This window comes from Poecilia reticulata, chromosome 13 (assembly GCF_904066995.2).
Source record: "Poecilia reticulata chromosome 13, P_reticulata-male-v2, whole genome shotgun sequence".
In the NCBI taxonomy this organism is placed as follows: domain Eukaryota; kingdom Metazoa; phylum Chordata; class Actinopteri; order Cyprinodontiformes; family Poeciliidae; genus Poecilia; species Poecilia reticulata.
In genome coordinates, this window is record NC_088842.1 from 9735017 (window position 1) to 9760737 (window position 25721).

General features: G+C 40.1%; 1 protein-coding gene across 7 annotated transcripts in view; it reads right to left on the minus strand.

The window, feature by feature from the left end:
- LOC103474703 (muscleblind-like protein 1) overlaps positions 1–25721 on the minus strand; it is a 76553-nt gene that overhangs the window by 33670 nt on the left and 17162 nt on the right. For all 7 annotated transcript variants that reach the window (XM_081614180.1, XM_081614181.1, XM_081614179.1 and 4 more), the window contains exon 2: positions 21195–22202. In XM_081614180.1, the coding sequence (XP_081470306.1) occupies positions 21195–21368 (174 nt within the window). In that variant the 5' untranslated portion in view covers positions 21369–22202. The remainder of the gene's footprint in view (positions 1–21194; positions 22203–25721) is intronic.

The window sequence follows — 25721 nt, forward strand, 5'->3', positions numbered from 1 at the left end:
AATAAATTGAATTTTTACATCAGCGCTACATAAAATGACCGTGCAAATTGAAAGCGGGTACTCCTGTTAACACCACATTTCTACTCGCTGTCTGCAGTCTCCCTCAGCCCTACGGAGTGCTAGAAACCTGTTAACTTTGACAGCGCTATTTTAAAGTCCTATTATCCAATAAAACATCACCCTTGGTGAAGTTGCAATTACACGCAACAATCTGGTACAAGGTCTGCACGACAAAGGGTAAATGTTGTCATCTGACAGCAGGCTGGAGGCTATGTGCACACGTTCATGTTCAAGTCATTTTATTGTAATAAGAAAACCTGTTTGGGTTGATGTTGATGCCCATGTATTTCATGTTCTAAACATGCCAACAATTTCATGCAGGTATCTGTCTGCTGCTCAGAACATTGTGGCAAACATGGCAAAATCCCACAACATTTTCCCAATTTTACAGCTGGAGTCTTCAGCAATAATAGTGGTCACATCATGCAAAATCTACTTTTTTTTAAGAGTGCTTAAATACATGTTGTGATATACTTTGAGTCTCAAAGAGTGCAGAGAAGTTGATATTAGTGTCTTCCAGTGCTAAATAATTCTGTTTGGGTTGATTTTGTTTTTTACTTTTCTTTTTTTACCTGCTCAATTTTTTTGCTGCTAAATTGTTAAACAATGTCATGGACTTCTGGCTAACAAATTTTGCAAATATGCCAATTTTATTTCTCGTAGCAATTTTGCATTTCAAGTTCAAGGACGCTGAAGCTACAAGTGGGTAAGTCAAAATGTTTGGCTGTTTGGTGTATTGATCCACACAATTTATAACGCCGTCCCCCAGCATCAGAACCTGGTTCAATTTTTCTAAATAACAATTTAGACATGACTAAATGTCCTGGCCATTGCTTTAATAGCAATAGCATGGTGTTTTCTGCTTATATCAATGCTTTGGACTCACTTTTAGTTCCTTGAGGACATAACCATTTTGTGTGTATTGAATACTATTACTACATAAATAGTTTGGCCTTGTTTGTTTGTTGTTGTTTTTTTTTTGCTGTTTTGGTCACACAATCAAAATGCATTCATAGCATTCTTGGCGCTAGAGTTAGCTAACTTCCTAGCCAGGTTGAAGCCTTGTTTGCAGAACGCGTTCATGATTGACATTTAAATCTTTAGAATTCATTTCTCAGAAAAACCCCTGAAAGCAGCTAATTGTGAGAGATTGTTATAGTTTTCAGTTTAGCAGTGGGTGGCTGCTCAAAAAACTGAAAAAACCTTCAAGAACAAACTTCAAGTTATGAATATTTTCCGTCCATTAGAGGGATATAATATATGTTTGCTTCTACCTATTTTGCTATCAATTGTTTTTATCTGACTGTTGTAAATGTAATTATTTCTGAAATGAAAACATTGTTAAATTCACAAGTGGACGTCTTGTGAGATGCCATTGCCCTCAGATAAGATCAATATTTATTTAAATAACATCAGTTTGTCCCTGCATGACATACATATTCACAATCTCATGAGTTAGAAAAAGTTTATGCTAAAACAGAAAAAGTAAATCCCCTTAAAATGAACAGACGCTGAATTGTAAATAAGTAAAAGTGATTGAGAAAAAAAACAGTTAGTGACCAAAGCAAAATCCATAATAATGCTCAAGAGATTTTTTTTGGGGGGGGGGCAGGGGATCACCAGAATAATAAAAAGAAATGGTACCTCAAAATCTTTAGACAATACTGCAGGTCTGTTTATCTGCATGATGATCACTTGTGTTATCAAAATCCGCTTTGAGGCTGTGTTACTTTTCACTTCTTTTATCTGTAAAAACTACAACTAAAAAGAAAAAAAACACACACACACACAACAAAACCTGCAGCAGAATTTCTCTTGTGAGCTAAAAACAGAGGCAAAGTCAAGAGCACCAGTGTTCAAACCAAAAACATCCTGAGCTTTAAAGACAGAAAGCCAGCGGGAGGCAGACAGAAACACAAATGCCCAACGTGTTTCTCCTATTGGTATTAATCAAAGGCCGGCTGTACAGGTGGTTTCAGCACCGACTCTGAAGGTGCACCATTCAAAGGGTTGAGCATCACACTACTTTCCAGCACGTCCGCCGGGCTTAATCGCCCGCTGATGCAAAATGATCTTTTAATCTACCCAAGCAAAATTACTAATTCAGACTAAAACTACAAAATCCAACTCCTCTGATCTTTTCCTGCATTCTTCCCCCCTTCCGCCCTTTCCCACTCCCTTCTGTCTGAGCTGGCTGCTGCCACACCGTCAACACCGTGACCAGTGTGACAACTGTGAAGCTCAAGTCTGGACATCCCAAACCCTTGTGCATTATTAATTCTCTTTCAGCAGCTCTGCCTGCGCCCTGCTCCCAAAGACAACCTTCAATCAACTAAGAGCCGTCTGGATAAAGGCTGTGACGGGAATACACGAGCATAGATTTGAGCACACACACACATGCTGGCACAGTGATTTCCTAACTAAAGGTTCCTGTTGGCAAGCATACGTCAGACAAATTATGACATCAGACACGGCACAAAGACAAGCCTGTCTGAGGACGGCGAGTGCTGCCAAACACTCATACACACGCAGACTAATAGAGAGACTATATTTTTATTAGTAATACACTCCAGGCTTCATGCAGCGGCTAATCACACAGTGTATTAGAGAGCAGATCTGGCCATAAACAGTCTTTTCTCGATGGCTTCTTCTTCTTTGTCTCTCTGTGTGTGCTAATACGAGGTGTCCATATAAGTCTCATTATCTCCTTCCAATCGTTTATCAAATCTGGAACACCCCTGGTGCACCAGTATAATAGCCTGGATCAGTTAATGACCTTAAAAATCTCATTTAAGTGTGCAGAGAGACGCGCCGCTGGGACGACTAAGATAGAACCACGGCCAGAAGAATCACGGCGAGCGACCGAAGTGATGCTGCGCGCAAAGCAGAAGCTGTCTGGCATGAAACAGCGGACGGGTTCACAGACGGACGCCGCTCCAGACAGTAAATCCACTACGTGTCGCAAATGACACACCGTCTGAGAAAAGCTTTTAGCTATAGTGCTCAATTAGCAAAAAAAGACCAATTACAGCCCCCAACTGCACCACTTAGCCCGGCAGAGTTAGCATGTTTGGATTGGGTGAAAAAAAAAATCGTTAGCCCAGGGAGCTAATGATGGGGCAAAATCATTAACCGTAATGGCTAATGACATCACTCTGATATAGTGGAGCTGAACTGTTCTAGATTTCTGATCCAGCTTTGGAACGCTATTGCAGCTCATGTCTTTTGGTCTTTTTCTCCTAAACACTTTATAGCGATTTCGCAAAGTCCAAGTCATGACTTAAGTTTTTAAAGTCAAGCTCAAGTGAAGTAAGTCTACAAAAAAATTGCAAATCCAAATCAGGACTTAAGTTTTTAAAGGACAAATTTGAGCCAGGACTGAAGTCTTTAGGGATAGCTCCAAATCAAGTGTCCACTCTTCTCAAGTTCTCATTAAGCAAAGCTTCAAGTTTTGAGAGAGCGAGCCCAAGTAAAGTCTAAACGCTTTAGGGGGAAACTTTGAATCGTGTCTCAAGATTCAACTTTATAAGGGCAATGTTAAAGGCTCCCACATACTTCATCCAAAGCAATTGGCGCGTGGTCATGTGGTTGCAGACCGTTTGCTTTTCACACAACCACCTGGGGGACACCCCTCCCACTTCAGTACATGCCCGTTGTTGTCTGATACAACAACGGGCATCTGCGGACCAACTTTGCATGATTTTGTAAATTATGATAGTTTAATGCAAAGTTGGCATTTTTAATGGACTTTCAATGCAACTTTTAGAGCAACTTTGCATTAAAAGTGTCATTATTTACCAAATGACACTTCATGACAACAGTCATAGACATTCATAAAAACTTCTTTATGTTCATGAAATAACAAATAAAGTGTTACCACCGGTCCTAGTGTTTTTTTTTCTGTGCATGTTAACTCCTTCTGGCCTGCAAGCAAATTTATGTGACATATTGATGTGTAGCTAGTCTAAATTACAAATATGACAAGCCTACATGTGTAATTAAGTCAGCTGTTTGTTTGAAATTAACTGTAGCAGTTTAGGAGTATCTCCATCAGCAGTACGTTTAGACTGTAATTATGTTTGAGTGAACCGAGGCAGCCGTTCATCTCAACATCCTAGTTGTAACGCTGAGATGAAGATTATATGTTGTGTGAACAGCAGCAAATATTGACACATACAATATTCTGCTTGAAGTAACAACTCACAGCTTACTGGCAGCTTTCTCTCTCTCTCTCACACGATTCTAATTTGTCACACCTGTTTTGTATACAGTTGTTTTCTCCCTCAGCACTTCAGTGATGAGTCATGGGCTAAAGCATCAGGACGAGCCAATAGGACAAAACCAGAACAGACCACCAAAGCAGGTCACTTCAACATATTGGTTGTGACTAGAAATGCTGTCCATTAAGGTTATGAAGAGAATCGGTGGCAAAAAGAAACCGTGGCAGAGTCCAACTATCACTGGAAACAAGTCAGACTGCTCGGGCACCCATTACAGGGACCCAACAGCCCGCGTCGAAGTGCCTAGTACTCCATACTAGTACCGGAGAGTACCTCCAAACATTCCCCCTCATTGGATACCGTTTGTGTGGTACTGCCTTTGGTCTGAACCGACAGGCCTAATTCAAAGTAGACACACAGGTTTGTTTTCTGGTTGTACAGAGATGAATTGTGGAAAAGGTCAAGTGTTATGAACACAAATTTTAGGCGCTGCATATTGAGCCTGGTGAGGTAAGATATTTTTATGAGTTGCCACATATTTCCCCTGGTTTGTTTGTGGACTTTTACCTTCAGCTCACCAGCTGAAACTAATTAATCCAACAACCAGGTCTTCTCCTGCTTCCTTGAATCTACATGGATCTGTGTCCTCTCACTTCATCACATCTCATCACGATTGACAGAAGTTGATTTGAAAGTAAACTTATGATACGAGCCATAGACTCATCCGTTAGGTATGGCTTTGTAAACCGTTCGTTTACCAAGGCAGAATCAGATGTGCTCAACTTCCCTCCGTCTTGCTGCATTTGTATCAGGCTCTAAACTCCACATGAAGGTAGAAACCGCTGCAGCAGAGCTCCAGGAGACGCGAGTCTCTGATGTAATCTTTTTGGGTTCGGCACAGGACATCAGTTGAACAAACTGGCAGATGAGGGAAATGGGCCGCAATATGTAGGGCTCCGTATCATGTGATTTTGGGGTCACATGACACCTCTGAGCCTGAACCAATCAAGATGTGTTGCTGACTGCTTTGAACAGGAATATCCTCGTGGTCAGAAAAGGAAAGATTGAGTGCAATGCCAACGTCCTCTTCTCAGCAGCAAGACATATTTTTATTCATTGCTCAATAAACTCCCTGACCTGGCTGTGGTTGCACAGAAATATGCTTTGTTTTTCTCTTATGCTTGTAAAATAAAATAAAATGAAAAAAAAATCAAGTAAAAAAGCCTCTGCAGTGAGTTTTCCTCTCCAGAGGATGCGGCATACTTGTAGGTAGTAAGTGCTGCTGTTGGTCTTCTGAGAATGTCACGCTGAGTTGTGCAAGGCAGTCTCTAATTAGCTTTGTCCTCATTAGGTTTACAGCACTATCTCCCCTCAGACGGCAGGGGGAGGGAGGGAAACACGCGCGCGTGGTCACACGTTCACAATCACACGTGTAAAAGCAGAGAAAGAGCAAGAGAGAAAGGCCACCCCACAGCCCCCCCGAGACCTGGCCCTTCTTCTTCTCTCTCGCTTTCAATTAACCTTCCTTCTCCAGCCTCAATCCATTCATCTTTTCTCTTCATCTGTTCTTTGCTTTCAGCCTCACCATCCCTCTATTCACAATCTTCAAAGTTTACTGCAATTCAGCTTTATCTCTCATTCACCGGGCAGAGGAGACAGCTAGAGAGGAGATCCATTTAAAACCGTCTGGGCGGAAGACGAGTGAATACGCACAAAGGACGCAATGGCTTTGGGACCTAATTATGACAAACAGCGCATTGAAGCATTTCTACTGGAGGTGCAGGGGTGTTCATAAGTTTGCATATAGCACACTCATCACTGGTATGAATACAAATATCATCAGGATTTCCAGGAAGAGTGAGATTAATATGTATGTGGAGTAAAACCTGAAATTAACAGCTGCCCACATAAACAACCAATTCAAATTAACTAGTGGCTAAATATCTAGCCAGAATTATATCAGCAACCCCAGCTCACTAAAGAATGTTTATCTAATATTTCCTGGTTGGGGTAAGTGTGTGTTTATGCCCCTGTGTGGGTTTAAATGAATTAAAGTTTTTGCAACTCATCCCCACTTTCTGAAATTCACTCAGGCTGTTTGCTGTACAATCTTACCATCCTGGAAAGAATGGTTCCACCGTGTCGTTAAAAGGGCAAAATGGATCATTCACGGCGATAAAAAATGCATGCAAACGACTGAGCGGCGCCATCGACTTCACAGCCTGCCGAAGATACACTTGTTTCATTTATAACTTATAAACTCGCGATTTAATCCCAAAAGTAATACAGAAACATGCTCTGCAGTCACTGTGAAGAAGACCCGAGAGACGGGCCAACAAGACATATTAAACTGTTTGCCTGCATCTCTATTTGAAGATTGCAGATATTCCATGTACAGGGATACAAGATGTGAAGCTGTCCTTGTAAAATGAACAAAAGCCAACAAAGTGTAGCAGCTGCCTTTGATTCACGTTGTGATCTTTCGCATACACACAAAAGTGTTTCCAAAGTGAAAACAAAGGATGCTGCTCTCTGTAAACTGTGTTTTTGAAAGCAAACAAACAGCCACAGCTGCTTAGGAGCACAAAAAACTAAAATAACATGGGCTCTTTGACATATTGACCTGTGGAGAAATTAGTAGTATCAAATGGCTTATTTATTTCTCAATCCACCCCCATGGATAAAATGAGTCAGGATCAGATGCCTTTTTGTCAGGGCGCTGGAATGTATCATTAAGTTCTACTTCTGATGAATTACGCGGGTAAGGCAACGATTCGAAAGGCCACACCCTGAAGCTTCCAAGAAACACAGAACAAAATAAAAAGCTAAAGGAGACATCTCCTCTTACATGGACCCATCAACAGAAGCAGACACACACACGCGCGCACGCACACGCACACACACACACACACTGTAATTTCAGTTCAACAAAGAATGTCGCTGTGCTGGCTTCGGCTGCTAATGTCGCTGCCTTGAGGTTGAAGAAGATATGAGAGGATTAGCATTCATTAGTCCGTAAAGTAATGGTAAGCCTGGCGCAAACGCATCCAGAACAGTGTAAAGACTTAAGACTCAGAGAGTCACAAGGCAGGAACTTGTGTTTTGTTCTGTAGCAACTCTTTCATTTGATCACAATAGTCACTTTTAGTGTAGAGTCCACTCAGGATGAGCAGCCAAGACAGGCATCCTGTGGGGTCATAGCAGATCTTCATTATATGATGAAATTGAGTTTGAACAAAAATTCATTCATTAAAATATTAATATAATTACATGTTTCCAAACAGCCACATTTCTTACAGCTCTGGGAAATATTAAGAGACCACTTACAATGATCAGTTTCTCTGATTTGACATTTTGTAGGTATATGTTTGTAGTAAAATGAATATTGTTCTTTTATTTTATGAACCACTGACAACATGTCTCCAAAAATCCAAGCACAAATTTAGTATTTATTTGCAGAAAATGAGAAACGGTCAAAATGACGAGAAAGATACAGCGCTTTCAGGTCTAAAATAATGCACAAAAAACAAATTCATGTTCATTCAGAAACAACAATACTAATGTTTTAACTCAGGAAGAGTTCAGAAATCAATATTTGGTGGAATAACCAGGAGGTTTTCAATAGAGTTCAGTGTAGTGGGCTGTTAATCTTTTCCAGAGCTGTATATAGCGCTTTTTAGGACACTTTACAATGAAATCAGTCGTTCCCAATCACGCACACATTGACATGCTGATGATTGTAAGCGAATGGGAACTGTACCAAGTAAATATTTTTTAAGCATCATATCTTTTCTGTACTGTAGCTGAATACATAAATCTCTTTATCGCAGTTTATCCATCTTCTCACCGACATATTTAACAAGCTAATGCACGATTGCCACAAATCATTTCAAAAGTTGTCACAACAGTCACTTCACGACGCTCCAATGGCGTCCGCAGACGTCATATTGCAATTTAATAGAGCCCTTATGAGATGTGGTGGAAAGGGGTTATGTTTTGTGGATGTGCAGGCGACAAATCGGCAACTACTTAACAATAGTCTCATGACTATAGAAAAACATATCTGCTGAAAATATTTCAGACATTTCAGTAGCTCTAAAGTGGTTTGAGTTACTGTCAAGGTGTAGCTAATAAAGTGGTCTTTGACTGTAAGACAGTATAAGCAAAAAGGAGACCTTAATTCACAATTACAAGAAAGACGTGAATAAAAAAAAATTACCGATCACGGAGCATGCCACATGATCCCACACAGACACCATGAGCAGAGGGCCATTGCCCATCTTCATCAAGCAGTGTCTTCCGGCAGCACACTCTTCCACATTGATCCACACTGATCACCCTCGGCTTGTACCACTTCAGCAAGGAGCAGGGGATCAGTGGTCAGGGTTATCACCTTCCCTTGGGCTTCTAACAATATGCCCATTGTCAAAATCCCCAACGAAATTCAGCCTAACTGACTTAAAGGATCGATTAAAATCTCTAATTTGAACGAACGTTTGAAGAAAGACGTCTGCAGGCTGACGCTGTAACGGAAAGCGAGCCGTCGGACAGATCCTGCACAACACAGCTGCTGTTGCCATTTCAGCTGAGCCTGAGACCGCCGTAATCCAGTTAGAGCCTTGTGAGGAATCACAATGACCAACAGCAAGCCCTTCAACAAGCACTACAACAATAAAAGGGATATTACAGACATTATTCAACCCTGAATATTTCTAGCTGACGACTGACAACTCCTGTTTAATTCCGCACCTTTCCCCCTTACGTTATTGCTTCTGTCACTGCACACCCCGTCCATCAGCAATCCCTTCCTCTCCATCTGTCCGTCATTGTCCAAAACACCCTGCTGGATGTCCATGCGCTCGTCAATCACCCTTTTGGGTCTCAATCACCCCTATTGTTGAGAGTTCTTTGTTCAAATGTGTCATTAATCTGCTGGGATGACAGCGCTTTTCACCGTCTGTCTCTGAAGAGATCATATTATTTGCCTCACATCATATGTCACGACAACCTAATTACAGACTCAGGCATTTACGTACACGGCGTCAGACCTTTGGGTCTTTTGACAGACAGACAGACTTGTCTTTGCTGCAGCTCTGCATGCAAGCAGAAGTGAAAATATTTTTTTAAGAAATGTAATTCAGGGTTAGTTAATCAGCTTTTAGAAAGACACTGGAGTGAGAAGAAGAAATGTTGAAAGCAGACAAAAACATACACTCCATAATAGTCATGTAGATCAATATTGTATGGAAAGTGCTGCCCAACAGCCTGAATTTATGTTGCTTATCACTCCTTACAGGTCTATCTTTTTGTCCACATAACTCTTTCCCCCTTTTTTTCCCTCCTCCATTAACAAAATGTTTTCTTTGGCCTCAACACTTGGTCTTTCCTGTGTCTGCCTATGCCATCTAATATTCCGTCTCTGTGCAGCGCAAACAAAGTCGAGAGGAGGTAACCGAGTTCTTTTCATAAGCATGATAAATATCCCACTTCTGCGTTTGTGGCTGATGGGTCTCAAGGACGAGATTTAATGAAGCTCTCATCCAACTCTGATTATTTTCTAATTAAAGAAGTGACTGATGGGGGCAATGACTACATTCATGAACGCATGCTTATGGCTTGTGGGGTTTGTGAAGAGGATGTGGGGGGGAGCCAACACAAAGACAGTAATCGTACTCTGTCGAACCTTGTTTGTTTCCCTCCCTTGAGAGCTCAAATCACTTGGCGGAACAGATTACAAATCTAACATAAAATGCTGTCTAATACAACAAAAATGTATTAATATTCATAATACATCTGTACCTGATTGGTTATTGAGGATTGTAGGGGCATACCCGAGTCAAATATTTCTGGTGGAATTTGTGAGAGTGTCGGATTTTGCTTTAGAGATATTTCAAGAATAGGTCTGAAATGAGAACATTCCACAGTTGTTGAAATGTTAGCTCATAAGGAACTTGTAATCCTAAGCCGAGGATAACAATACGGTCTGATGAAAGCACTTTTAAATGACCAGAGTCCAAATCCTACAACGACAAGTTGATTTGTTATTTTACCATCAACCACAATCATCACTGAGTAGTGAGCTACGGCAAGAAAAGATCTGAGCGCCCTACGACTTGGGTTCTCTCACTTAGAAATCATGAAGGGAAATTTTCATCTTAAAATTTCAGATGAAATAACCTACAAAAAAAACCAATCCCGAAATCAAGGTGTATGATATTCAAATACTTACACTATTTTCCTCACTGGAAGCTCCTTTGTTCTTGTGGCTGGGGAGGGAAATCTAGCACAACTCATGCCTGACCTCAAATTAGCCTTTATTTATAGTGCAGATCATATTTTTAGGGAATAAGGAAAGAAGGCCTGAAGAAGATATGTGAACGGTACACTGGAAGGGAATATTATTTGGAGTGAGACATTGCACAGGTCTGCTTTTGCAAGAGGAGTGTGAACATTTGGAAACCTTTTTTTTTTTTTTTTTTTGCTTGACAGACACGGTTTCCTGTAGTGACATGTATTTTGTGGCGGCACATCCAGGAGGATGTCACACATATTACTGACAGTTCCACGTCTGTCTGACTGCTGTCATGTCAGGTACAGGCCGTCCACTGCAAAAGACATCTTTCTGTTTTTCAAATTTCCCTTCAAATAATTTTCTGAAAAAGAAACTCAGGAAGTAAATGCTGATGTGCATGCATAATCGATTTAAAAAGGAATACGAATAAAAATAAGACCCCAAAACTTACTTTCCTTCCTCTTTTAGTCCACAACGCCTTTCCAACCAGACCCAAAATGGAGTGATAGCCCATATCTTCTCGTGACTCACATTTGCTAAGCTCCATCTTAGTATTTGCCGAAGGTTTTTCTGTCATCTTCTTAATGTCCTTCAGGTTGAAAGTGGACAATTGCACATAGGAAAGCTAAAAGAACTGAAATCCAGAGAAAGGATTAATAGCTGCTCTAAGAGAAGGAGGAAAGACGAGGAAAAGGTAAGAAGTGCCCTCTGCCAAACAATGAAAGGAGGAATGTGAATGGGCAGACAACCCTGTCCAGGCTGAATAAGTTGCTCTGAACTTCTTTACTTTTGCTAAGGTCCTTTCACACCTTCACTTATTTAACAGTTTGTTTTGATGTATTACAACCTGATGAATGGTGAGCCTCAGCAACAATAAGACAATTGTGAAATAAAAGACGAGAGCAGAAGAGCAGATGAAGATGCTGCTGTTCCTGGACATGCGAGAAGTTATCTTGTAAAACGGGTTACGGGTGGGTGAGACAGACAAACGGGGACCGATGCGCCTATCGCTGATCAGGAACGGCAACAGCAACGAGACATCACAAAATCAGACCGTCTAAACTTCCAAGGTCCTCCAGCTTTGCAGAGAAGTGCAGAGAGATCGGTTATATTGAGCGAAGGTGTCCGGGTAAACGTCGAGGTCATAGGCTGAAGGGTGCTTAGAGGCAGGAAAAGGATGACTGCATATGGCGGCAGGCTAACTTCTCCGTGCCCTTGCATGCTCGTCGGCGCTGGTGTTGTCGTGTCACGTCTCCATGCTGATGCAGCATGTCTAAAGATGGATGTGTGCAAGTCTATGCTGATGCAGCTTATCCACAAATGGATGTAGAAATGATGGTCTCTCTCAGGACACAGAGACATTTAGAGGATATGCTTCAGACAAAGTTAATAGCTGCTGGTGGGTTTTTTTTACTGGTTCCATCATAGCAGCGTTCTAATAGAAGTATGTCTGCGTGGGGATCTGTGGGATAAAATGGGTGAGTTGTTCGAAATTGTTTTGCTTCTCTTTGAAATGATAAGCAATAAAATAATCTGTCCAAAGCTGTTGATGGTAGAGCTGTATTATTATTCTTTAACATTGTTGAAAAAGGTGTTGATTTTAGCACAAAAACACAAAATAGACATTTTTTTTCTCCTAAAATGGATGTTCCCGTCATTTTTAAAGCAGTTTGGTGCAAATTAAGATTATCTGTGATGATTCGCCATATGCTATTGTTTTAAGTAAGTTTGCTATTATAAAGCTAAGCTAAACTTAACCTTTATTTGTGTCTTATAAATATTCCAAGCAAATATGTTGCTTAGAAACCATTCTTCTGAAATATTTTTGTCCACAAATGACTATTTTTATGTACGATTGAAATCAATAAAAAAAAATTTTATAAATATAAAACTCATTAGAAACCTTGAATATACTGCTTTACATCAGCAGTGCATGTAAACAGAGCAGTGTAAAGGAACATTAACCTGACTGAGACTGATCCACTGAAGAATCGCACAGATGTTGAGCCTGCAAAGAAAGTCCAAACCAGCAATCGTGCATTTCTCATTCTCATTCCAAGTGAAACATCCAGAAAATTCCAAGTAGACTATAATAAATTTGCTCAGATTTATTTATTGTTCAGAGTTTATTTTGAAGCAATAACTTAAGATGGCTTCTGTTAAAAGTTTAGACCCAAAACTAAATACAAAAATGAATAAACTCAAAGAAGCGTGAGCAATATCTATCAACAGAATATAAATGACGTCTTCCCGTCAGCCAGTGAAAGAAGAGATTGAAAACAAACAACTTTCCACAAAAATTCAAGAAATGCTGTTTAAAAAAACCAAACAAACAAAAAAAAAGGAATCAACTTGAGTAAAATAAAAGTCAAAAGTGCCTGGGATCCCTGGAAAAGAGGAAAAGAGGAGAGATCACTGGGGTGTTGAATGGGTTGAGCAAAAATAGATTAACAGAGGTAATGAGAGGAAGGACGACGAGAGCAGGAGCTTGACGGTGGAATACAGATACAGAGGAGATTAACTGAGTTTGAGTGTGTTTTCCTTTCAAAGAGGTTCTTATTCATTATTGTATCCCTCTGTGCAGGGCGTGCACACACGCATACTCACACATACGCCTGCTGGGGCTCCCATCCCTATGCATTGCAATATATTTTCTCTTTGTTTTCACATCTCCATCTCCTCCTCTGTGCACTCACACCTGCCTTTCTTCTACATTTCCTTTGAACATCTAAAGTACACGTCAGTGTAGGGCACCAAAGGTCATGCGCTGAAAAGTTGTGGCTTCTTACCACAGCGAGCTGTATGGGTGAAATGCAATGAAATGTAAACTGCGTGCGGAAATGGAAGTGAACTTTAAATGTGTGCTTTCATCTACAAAGAGGATGCAAAATGAAAGCCATATGATGTGAATTTAGGTCAACACGAAAGAAAACTGCTACACAAGTCATAAGTATCTCTCTGGTAAAAAAAAAATGTGTACAATACAAAATAGTAGTTAATTTAATTCTTCAGGAAGTTATGTTTTCTATTCCATTAATTTCCAGGATTTGTCAATTCCAGTCCTCACGCTTGTGGAGTAAGAATCAACCTTTTCTTCTACTTCTCATTCTCCCGTCCATCCAAATGAATCTTAATCCCCCCCCAAAAAGAAAAAGAAAAATGCCTGCAATGCAAGCACCGTTTTCTAGAAATAAAAACTTTTTATGCATTTCATTTTCTTAGGCAGCTAGGAATATATGCAACTTTTAACGTACCAAAGAATAAGATTTGCTTGTTTACAACTGCGTACATATATTGTTGTTCAAATACAAGTTTGGATGGCAACTGCTTTACATTTTATTATGTCTTAACAAGCCTGTTCATAACAAGAGCAGCCAAGAGTTAAATAGTAAAGGTCCAACATCTATGTACTTTTTTTATGTAGATGTTGATGTAAAAAAGGATCCATCTACCATGAACACTCCCATCTCTAGGATATTCCACAGCCACTTTGACACATGACAGTTTCAAGTATTTTGTGTTTCTAGGGAAATGAGGTTTTCTGACTTCATTAAATATTTTCTACAAGAAGGTACCATAATTGCATTGTAATGTAAAAACAGAAGAAATTAACAAAATGCATCACATAGATTAAATACCTTAGAAAACTCCAGTAACTAGATTTTGCACAGTACAAAAAGAAGTGAAGACTTAAGAATCAGTTTGTTTAATCAACTGGAAATAATTTGCAATGAGGCTAACCGCCATCTGAATAAAATCAATGATTCTAAGTGTCAGCTTATTAATAATGTGCCCTGCTGTTTTTGTTTTACAAGATCTGATGTGAATTGAGGCTAAAAAACAGATGATACCCCATTAGTTCTCCTAACAATATTGTTATATCGTGAGTTTCCCCACATGTCTCTCTGGGTGAACGAGAAACAAACGAAGATGCAAGCTGATTTAAGCATTTCACCTGTGATCTGAATTTAATGTATTCTTGAAGTAAAATTAAAAATTAAACATCGGCAGAGACCATTTAGCAAACAGTGGCACTGAAAACATAAGGTAACACAGAGGAGGCAACACTGCAAAGAAATAAGATTTTAGGAATATTAAATTCCTATGTGAACAGCAGCACAAACCGAGTTACAGCATAATCCAACATATAGATTATCTCACGCCTCCAAGCCAAAGAAAAAGTTAAATAAATTAAGTTTACCTTAACATTATGCATTCTGCAAATCTCTTCCACCTCTCTGTGGAGTTCTTCTGAATGATTTAGTAAAAACAGTTTTAACATTTTCCAATAAGCACATTTAATACAATTTTCTCGCTGTTTTTTTTTTTTCGTCTTTTTTTCCCATCAGAATTTGGCCTAGATTACGAGCTATAGAACAAGGCTGAACGCCGGTAAAATTGAAAATTATAAATCATGCCCTTTCATGCTGCAGAAAACAAATTAGTCTTAATACAACAAACCCAACAGCAAGTGAAAAGCCGAGCATTTCCTTGGCACGCTCTCGGCGGTATCCATCACAGCCTCAAAGTGTGGATTTATTGTATTGTGTCAGCCTAAACACTAACAGCTTGACGTTTTCTTCATTTTCATTCAAACCAGCTCAAGCTCTCGCTGTTTATAGCAACAAGCTGTCGAATCCCTTCAGCAGGATTCTCTCTAAGTGTAAAGCTGTTTTTTCTGCAACCTGCACAAACTCTACTTGATGAGTCGCTGTGTTATGCTTTGAGGTTAAGGCAGCTAAAAATACTAGGTTGGGGAAAAACTGTTTCAGAGAAGTGGTTAAAAAAAACTGATCAAACCAACTATAGCGCTGGTCTCTTCAGCATCCATCAAACCTAGAGGACTCTAGACTACTTCTCCTTTTTCCACAGAAGACGAATTTGAAGATAACTTGAATAAAGTCTTAAAGAAGCTATTGTTGGCGTAAACTACATTAGCTCCTTTGTTTCCTTTTTCTTTCCCCAAATGATCATTGTACTCAATAGAAAATTCAAAATTCAACACAGTTTACATATCAATTCTGCACACGAATCCGAATGCTTTTAGTTACAAAATATGCTAGGTATGGAGATGGCTTACCGAATTCAAAATGTACATTGTAACTTTTCTGTCATCTGTGATCAGGTGAATTGAAACATTAGATGTTTTATGGAAGAATATATTGAGTAAATCTCTGCAAGAGCATTTTAACACAAAGAGGTGAAAATGGTAAAAAGGAGAAAAATCTGTTCATATGATTTCCTATCAGCTATGCTTAGGTTTCCCTTTCTTTGTGCGCTGCATACATAACGAAGAGGCATGTGGAATGACAAATTCTTAGGAGTGGAAAGCCACATCTACCAACATTCGTCGTTTTTTTTGTTGTTTTTTTTCCCTTCACCAACCTCCTGATCGTCCTTTCCTTATCCCCTTTGCCTCGCTCTCTCCAGGCCAGATATGTGTTATGAATTTATGTACAGATAAAGCAGATCTATCATCCTGTCACAAAGGCAGGGAAGGGAGGTAGACTGTGGAATGCCCTGGCATGGGGAGCAGGGAAGGGCTCCGTGCAGAGTGCCATGCTTCCCCGAACATTCCCCGTTGCTCCTACCTGTCTCCAGTAATTCAGCGTGGCTGCAATGCCCCGGCAGCCGCGCTTATCCATTCCTGTCGTACTTGTACCAGCCGTACCCACCCATGTCATCGGAGCACCGGCCATACAGCCGGTAACGCCGGCACCTGGATTAGCAAGAAATCCGGCCTCAGGTACAAACTGAGGTAGGCAGCAGGCCGAGCGGCTCGACCGGCTGCCAACTGTGGTCTCCAGTTACGCAGAACGGCAGCGACCTGCCCATCAGATAGGAGACAAATTACAGAGTGTGTGCAGAGCGCGGAAGAATGAACTATCGGACACCATCGAAAAACATCGAACTCGCTGATCCAAATCATGGCAAGGTCTGCGGTGATGCTGCCACGTCAAAAACATCTAGACAAATAAATAAATATTAGGAAAGTAATTGTGCATTTTGAAAATCTGCTAAAGCCAGAGGAAGATGTTCGTCTCACTGCAGAACGACTACCCTAAAAAAAAGTACAGCAGAAATTACAACAGAAGGGTTTTGATAAAAACAAAAAACATATTCATCTTTTAAAAAACCAAGGCCATGTCCAGACCAAATATAGGCCTAATTGAGAATCGTCAGGCAAAACCTGAAAATTTGCATTTTGGAGACAAATCTCCGTCGAATGTTCTTAGGTTTGAGCCATTTTACAAAACAGTAACAATGTTTTGAGTCAAGAGGGCCTGAATACATTTGCATCCTAAAATCTTAACTGTGAAAAATTCAAAATCCATGTAACCGTTTCCTTCGTCTTCACAGTTAAACGCTACTTTCTTGGTCTGATACATAAATCCTAATAAAATACATTGTAGTTATAGTTTTACAAAGCAAGATAAATACTGCTAAAAACACAAGCTTTGGGAACTTCTTATTTGTCCATTACAGCTGATAAAACCACCAGGGTGCATATTTCCACTAAGACAATTTGAGCTAAACTTACCAAACAGTTGTTCACGTTCTTAAACATCCAACATTTTGTCACTTACTGATGAAGAACTGATCACATGCAATTGGTTTTTTCTTGCTCCTCTTTTGAGTCACAGATTTGCAAAAGAAGAAAAGGATTTTGTCTCAAGTTCAAATTCACTTCTCAAATGCTGAGAATAGTGCGCTGACTAAAGCGCAGCAGGACAAGGTCAACGTCTGATTGAACCGAGCCAAAGTAGAGGAAATTTAACCAAACAAATGATCCAGTCCAAACTGAGAGTAAGTGTAGTTTCACTGGTAAATGCAAGAAAAATATGGTTGGATTTGGAAAAAAAGAAATTTCAAGCTATTATTCATGACTCTAAAAACAAAAAGGAGATTACTCCTCAACAGAAACGATATGAAGGGTGAGACAAGGCCTTAATACTCTACTAAACCGAAAATTAAACGTTTTTTGATGGATGTCAGCAAAACAATTTCAGTTTCACTTTTTGTAACTGGAAGAATGAACCTAAATAAAACATGTTTTACTTGCCAAAGGGGTTTTTACCCACTTCAACATGTGCAGGGCTCACAACCATTAATTAATTTCCTTTCATCCATTAAAAAAAAAAAAAGTATTTTCAACTTGCAATATTAAAACAAAAACACATACAAATTAGCTTAGCTTGGTTTGTGTGGGTGTGCAGGGTAAGTTTTAACGTGGGCTTAATTGTAGCCCAAACCTTTTATCCTGCAGCTGTGGGTGGAGATGTGTGTGCTACCAGGCATTTTGAGACCTTTTCTAAATATCTTATATTTCCAGAGAGGACCCACGTGAATTTGCAAGGAAATCTGTCTCAATAAAGCCTTTCTATTTAATTTAATTGTTTGTTGCTGTGCTGGTTTGTCAGAAGATGGATCCGGCTGAGAAAAAAAATAGAATGATCAAGTAACAGGCATTAATGAAAGTTTGAGCTTGAAGTATTACAATATAATAAAAAAGTATTATAATTAATTCGCCTTTGCAGTTAATTAGCGACGTAAAAGCAAAGTGTAAAGTGAGAAGAAGGCAAAGTAACAGATGAAGACATAATCACTAAAGTAATAAATACAAATCAAAATGAAGGAGGCTTATGAAAAATGTTTAGGAATAAATGATGAACAATGAATGTGTTTTAGTGTGTAGCTAAAAGAGGGAAAACAATTAATCAATAAAGACATGTAGCTATTATCCGTCTCTATCATAAATAGTCATAAAAGGGACTAAATGAGAAGTTGAATAGTGAGTCTCAAAAAATATTGTGTGAATTCAGTTGTATTTATTGAATTAGAGACAGTATTTTAGCAAATAATAGTTTTGCCATTTTCATGTAAAAAATAATCTAGTGACACAACATGTCCTTGTTGATATTATGTTGATAAAATAAATATTCTTCACTTATTTTTAAAAACCAAAAAATTTGTTTTGCACCACTGTGACCGACACATTATAGGATACAGTATGTAAAGCATATATTACTTACATTCATTATTTTTACCAACTGCAATCATATCACTATCGAGATAAAGTTTTTGTCTGGAATGGAGTTCAAAAATTGGTGAACAAATGGGTTTTTGTCCCTGGACTCTATGAAACCAGGAGCATCGCCACATTTTTCACCAACTCCATTTAGTTCTGATTGAGTCGCTGCTCAGTTTTCAAAGGCAGAGCTTGCATGCAAACGCACAATTAAAGGCAGAAACAAAGCAATTGAAATAAATCAATAAATTGAGACAAATGCTTCTTTTTATATCCCTAGCATAATCTAAAGTGGGAAATTTAGATAAAGAAACTAATTTAATTTGAACATTAATAATACTTTTACCAAGCCGATTGCTCTCCTTCATAAGTTTTAATGATCTTTTATTTTTTCACTTGATTGGACCTTCAAAATGGGAAGCACAAAAGAACATGTGAGAACAGCAATTAAGACAGACTTGTGTGTGTTACTTTTTGAAAGGTAAGTAAGGGATGCGTTAAAAAAAAGCTTATAAAGTTTTCCACACTGATAATCAGATCAATAAAAAGATTAAAACAAATGAAAATGTAATAAACACAGTTGGGGTGAGGAGTTGTACATTTCATAGTGCAAATATTTCCATTGCCAAAACCCGAAAATAAACTCAAAAGTCAGTATCTTTGCTGTTAAATCTGACTGAGCATCTGCCAATACGCCACTGTATAACAGTTTAACAGCCTATAAACAGACTTTTAATAAGATTGCACAAGTGACATATACAGCCACATAAATGGAAGCCAGTATAAAATTCAATCCCACCATGAATTATTATGAACTCAAACATCCGCAGTCTATAAAGTCCATAAACATCCTAATCAGATGTGCAATTGCCTCACTTCACTGCATGTCTTGTCAAATCCCTTAATGTAATTTTTTTTTCTTTAACTACTCAGCTCGGTCCACTCTGTTTCCTCCCCACTTCTCTCCATCTTTAATGCCGTTTGATTTTTTTCTTCTTTTCTTTTTCCTCTCTCCTTTTTTCCCTCATCTGTGAGAAGAGCTACATGGTGGGAGTGTGTTGTCTGAGTGCCAGGGCAAAAAATAGACGGCAAATTACAGAGCCTTCTGAGAACACCCCACCATGCAGCATGACCTCAAAATAACACTGCCAGACATATAGTCCCATAGAAACGCCAAGTACACATTACGCCGTCCTACTTCTGGTTCTGCTCGCTTGACGTGACGGTCGCACAGAAACCTTTGCCAACCAGCAGTCCGACGCCGTGTTTGAATTTATGTGCCTCCGGAGGGAAAGTCTGAGTCTCATTCACAGATGTTAGTGCGATTACAGCCTCGTCTTGGCGCACTGTTTCAGAAAAGCACACACCTAAAAGTAGTTACTGCTGCGTATCGGTTCCTTTGCCAAGGTCAAACTTCGTCACTGCTATTTCCTTCAGAGCAACGACTGTTTTCCAGCAGGAAAAAGATTTAAAGCTGCGCTCCTCACTGTAAATTGTCGCATGCGCTACAATACCTCTTCAGCGTCCCCAAGTTTTGTCACATTCCAACCGCAAACCTCAATTGGGGCTTTTTGCAGAAAACCAACAGAAAGTGACATAACTGTGAAGTGGAACGATGAAAGTTGTACGTTTTTCAAAACTTTTCACGATTGAAGATGTAAAAAGCATCTTGTGCATTTGTGTTCAGCCCCCTTTTACGCAGATAAACTATACAAAACCTAGCGCAACAAACTGGATTCAAGATAATTCATTCCTAGTGTGTCCACCAGTGTATGACTGATTCCATTTAACAACTGATTCCATTCAACAACGACTAATTCCATTCAACAAGCCTTTATTTTTGTTTTGAAGGTTTGTTGAGGAATATCAGTGAACAAACACCATCATTATGACCAAGAGACAAGGCTGACAGAGTGCCAGTGCAATTTCGGAGAAATCTAATTCAGGGCTAGGTGATAAAACGATATCCAGAGATTTGGACGTCTGACAGAGCACTATTTGAAAATGGAAAGCGTCAATCATAACATAACTGCAAAACCTACCAAGATATTGCTGTTCATCTTAACTGAGAGAAGCCAGGAGGGAGAGCATGAATCAGAGAAGCTGCCAAGAAACGAGCCACGGAGATCAGCAGAAGAAGGCACTCCGGTCAGATTAAACCAAAATCAGACTTCGTGGCAGCGTTATGTTGTGGGAACTTGTTTCTTTGGAAATTGACAGCAAAGCTTATCAGAGTTCAAGGGAAACTATGCAGATCTGAATTCAGAGGAGTCTTCACTTTCTAGGAGGAAATTAACCAACTCTAAACATAAAACCATATCTACAATTATTCATATGTTAGAAGATTCCTGAGCTGAATACAAAAGACAAAAAAAGAAAAAAAAAGAAGCATTTGCTTACTACTGCTTTCTATTTGTTCACAGTTAACGTAATTTGGGTTGATCTACTGTATAAAAATCATTGTTGGTGATTGTAATGCGATTAAATTAATACCTGTATTTAAACCTGACGCTGATTTACGATGCAAGCGGTCAAAAAACCAGGAACCCAGCGGGAGTAATGAATGAGCATCACAGGTGTTTGTCACACTCACCTTGAGTGAGTCAAAACAGGCAATGACTCTGCCGTTTTCCACCTGACAGCTCTTGGCAGGGTGGGCGAACTTGCACTCGTTGTCCGGCCGCGAACATGTTCCTCTCTGAAATTCCCGACACACCTCCAGCGTCAGCCACTTCGTGTCCCGCATCGGTGTCACATTCACCGCCATTTCAAACTGAAACAGGAAGGTGTCGATCGGGGGGAGCTAGCTGTCCAGCAAGCTTGCTGTTCTCTGGTAAAACCGGGGCAAACGATGAGAAGGGATAGGTTGAGAACATGAGAAAACAAAAAAACCAAAACAAAAACAAAAAAAAACACAGCTTCAGAGGTTGTGCTCCAAGGTTGTGATATGAAAGAAGCCTGTTGGGGGGGCTCTCCTAACACCTGGGTTGCATCCCAGGAGTCTGTTTGTGGCTTAAACTGGAGTCCTTCAGAGCTTGTCAACCACGGCTTGTGTCGCCGATGACCATACAGCTTTGTCTTGTAACCCCTCTCTTAACGCACACGCGTGCACACACAACCCCAGTTCTCTCAATTTGCTCAGTTGTCAGCCGAACCGTCAGACGAGATGAACGGCACAACGCGGTATCGATTAGGCCTGGCCCATGATGACAGAACGCAGGGGCCGGCAGATGAGGGAGGGAAGCAGCTGGAGGAGAGGAGAGCCAGCGGAGACAACAGCAGTGAAACAACCTTTTTCAGCTAGCAGGAGCCGATAAAAGCTGTTTGCCTTCAATATTTGTCTGCTGAGAAGGTGCGGGGTGAGAGGGAGCTGGGCCTTCACAGAGGAGGCTTGAATGGCATGGATGGTGGAGAGAGCAGGATACGGGGGTGGGGGTGAGGCGTCGTTTGCACAGAGACGGCCTTAGCGGATGGAGCTGGCAGTCATGGCAGCCCTGGTGCTTTTGGTATGGCCCCAGCGGCTCCGGTGGACTTGGGCAGGCACGGGCACCCTCAGAGGAGCCAGACGGCCAGGGGGGTCAGCACATGAAGGCACTTCTCTCTGCAGGGAAGCACAGGTCAGAGGTTAACACATACAGGACAGAGTCACATATAAAGATTCAGTCAGTGCATCCTCCTATACATTTTCCTCCGGTAATCAACCTCGTCTCCCGGCTCGGGGAAAAATCTAATCGGAAATTGCGAAGAGAGAGAATTTTAAGCATTTAAACTCAAGAAGAAAAACAAAAGAGATATGAGAAAATGTGCGAAGCGGGGCAACCATGTTTAGAACTCTGACTCAGAAACGAAGTTCATTACAAAACAGCTTTAATTTATGCGTAATGCACTTGAAACATTTATGCAATTGAGAGGAATCCTCAATTTCACTTATTAGCATTAATTACAATCCTAAAAAGGACCACACTGTAATATTGTAATAGTTAATAATGTAATCATAGACGATAGCAATACCACACGGAGAGCAACTGAGCATGAAATGTAAAGATTAGTAAGTTGTAAGTAAGCCTGTCCCTGGTGAGACTGCAAATGGCCAGTCAGCTAGCCTGACGACTCCAGCAATGCTGCTGGCTGTAGGCCAAATGGGAGAGAGCGATTTGGACGGGATGAGGTCACCATGAAGGACAGAAGAACAGACACAGACGGACTACCTTCAGGGCACACCTGTAACATATTCTCCCGGTTCACTATAAATGCCTTGCTAAAACTTTGAGTCTGTACGTAGCTGATTACATTAGTTTATTTTTTGGGTGAGGAGAAATCTTGTTCCTTTACCAACCATATGCACATACTACATTCAAATACATGCACAACCTGTTGATGTTGAGATTAAAAGACGACCACTTTAGCCGTTTTATTTGTTTGCATAACTAACACCCAAGTAGCTAGTAGCACGGAGTCTATAAAGCAGTCATTAAGCTGGGTTTTTATTTCTTTAACCCAAATGCTGGATTTATGCTGTAAGGGCAGATGTTGGTTAGTTCTATTTGAACACTGGGTCAAAGATTTTGACCCAATGTTGGGTAGAAGGCCAAAACGAGCCTCGTTGTCCTTCACAGACCCACAGTTGGAAATGCACATAAGCCCATTCAGACTTCACCGAAGGAAGCCTGATTTTTTTTTTCTCTTTGTGTAAAATACTTCTGATGAGATGACATAAGTGTAGCAAACCCTGCAAGTAATCAACCTTGTAGCATAAACAACATATTAATGTATTTGTGCTCTGCGTTTGACAGCTTGACAAAGCCAATGTTTAGTTTTTACGAGTTCTGGTGTTGGTGGAAAGCACAAACAGTCAACAGCTGCAAAACACCAGATGAATAGTGATGAGTCGGACGGATGAACGCGTTTCATGGAACAAAATGCCGTGTTTTGTAAGTGATGCTAAACTGAGTGGAACGGGGGAAAAAAAAAAAAAAACTTTTTCAATGTTCCAACTCTACGTAAAGTTTAAAAGGAATAAAGCTTGGCATTTTCACTAATTTTGTTAAGCAAAATCAGAGTTATATTCCTCCATGCCCCACAGTAGACAAGAACATAAAAACAACTGAAAAGTTACATTAAATTCCCATTAAGTGTCACTTCTGCATTATTGTGTAAATATTTGCACTTTTAATGCAAAGTTCCATTAAAGCTTGCATTAAAAGTGTCAATTTTGCATTAAAAATGTCACTATTTACCGAATGGCACTTCATGACACCAGTCAAACATTCATGAGCACTCCTTCATGTTCACACCAGGTGTTATGTCATGTTTATGGTTAAGTGTCATGCCAATCTCATGCACATCCCTTCAAATAAAGTGTTACCAAGAAAAAACAGTTTCAATGGTGGAAAAATGTACAAACATGATCACACACTAAGCTTGCAAAGTTTTCATTCTCACATTAATAGCTATAATTTGGGTATGCCTTTTTAAAATCTAGATCAGTGGTCCACAACCCCCGGTCTGTGGACCGGTACCGGTCCGTGGACCAATTGGTACCGGGCCGCACAAGAAATAATTAAATATTTCCGTTTTATGTATTATTTGAGTCTGGAGGATCTTTTATTTTGAAAATCCTTTAACCGGATTCTCTCGGTTACTTGCGTGCCAACATTGAACCCACAAACATCAAAATGAGTAAGAAACAGATCAGATGTCTTTGGAAAGTTTTCTTGCGAAGGGGAAAAGGCCCAGAGAAGAGACAGGAGAATGGATTTATCCCGGACGGTAAGTGAGTCCCACATTACAAGCCCGCTCTGCGTAACATACGGCGACCGGCTGCTAATGAGGCAATGAAGCTTCAAACTGCTTCGCCATGTAGAGACCAAGCAGGCTGTGGATATAAGCAACACTTCGGGTGTCATTGTCTCCCATCACTCCCTGATGGGACCGTCTCGTTGCAGAGAAACAAGCTCAGGGCTCCCATTAGTCATTATCGTGAGTTAAATCGTTTGTGATAGTTTGTGGAGTCACTTTAAGAGATAAAAGACATAACAAAAAGAAAAGGCAGTGGATGAAAGACGACGGGAGCAGCCGCTCTATTTGCTGCACTATGATTTGGAGGTGACTGTTTTTTCATAGTTAACATTTTTAACTGAATAAACAGATATGATAATGACCTTTTATAATAAACATTTCCACATATCATCTCCAATATATCGGACTCTCAGTTGCGCGATATGTCAGCTGTTTGGGATTCCCCTCTGATCTTACGTCACCGCGCTTTCTGATTGGCTACCTGTCACATTCAGCAGGTTGTATTCTCATTCCCAGACAGGGTAAACTCCACAGGCTGTGATAAAAGGTCCAAGACAACCCAAATTGGGTATATTCAGGCTTTAGCGGGAACACCAACACCGCCTTATCTGACGGTTCACGCGCGCCCCTGGGCCGCAGCAAAATTTTCCAAGTCTTGACCGGTCCGCGGTAATAAAATGGTTGGGGACCACTGATCTAGAATATAGCAGTGGTTTCTGGAAAAACAAGCAACTTAAACCCAAAATAACTCAATTTGTAAGAATATCCAAATAAATGCAAGTGACTGGAAGCAGCAGCAATGTTAAATGGATAGGTCATGACCTTTGACCAACAATAACTCCTACATATATCTCAATTTCTCCAGTGGGTAATTTTACAAACAAGAACAACTTAACCAGTCAAGATGTGCAGTCAAACACTCTCCTTCTCTCTCAATAAATAGGTGGGAATATATATATAATATTGTGTGGTAATATATAATATCACCACACAATACCCACATGTGCTGCATTTAACTGCGCTATGGAATCCATTCATTTGTACATCATCAAAATAATTTAAATGGGTGAATATGAATTGTTTACTTAAATGATGAATGCTTGCTGGCTTACTTAGTTTGCTCATATTTCCAAAGAAGATGAATTAAATTTAGAATTAAATTCAGCCCTTCTGTATGCCACCAGACAAAGTCAACTCGAAACTTAGCAGTAGAATAGAGAAGCAGAAAGAAATTGTGAACTAACAGTTAAAAAAATGCACCCAAGGCTCCCACCACAGCCCTGCTCTTGCTTTTCCTGAGGTCATGCATTTAAGCAGAGAG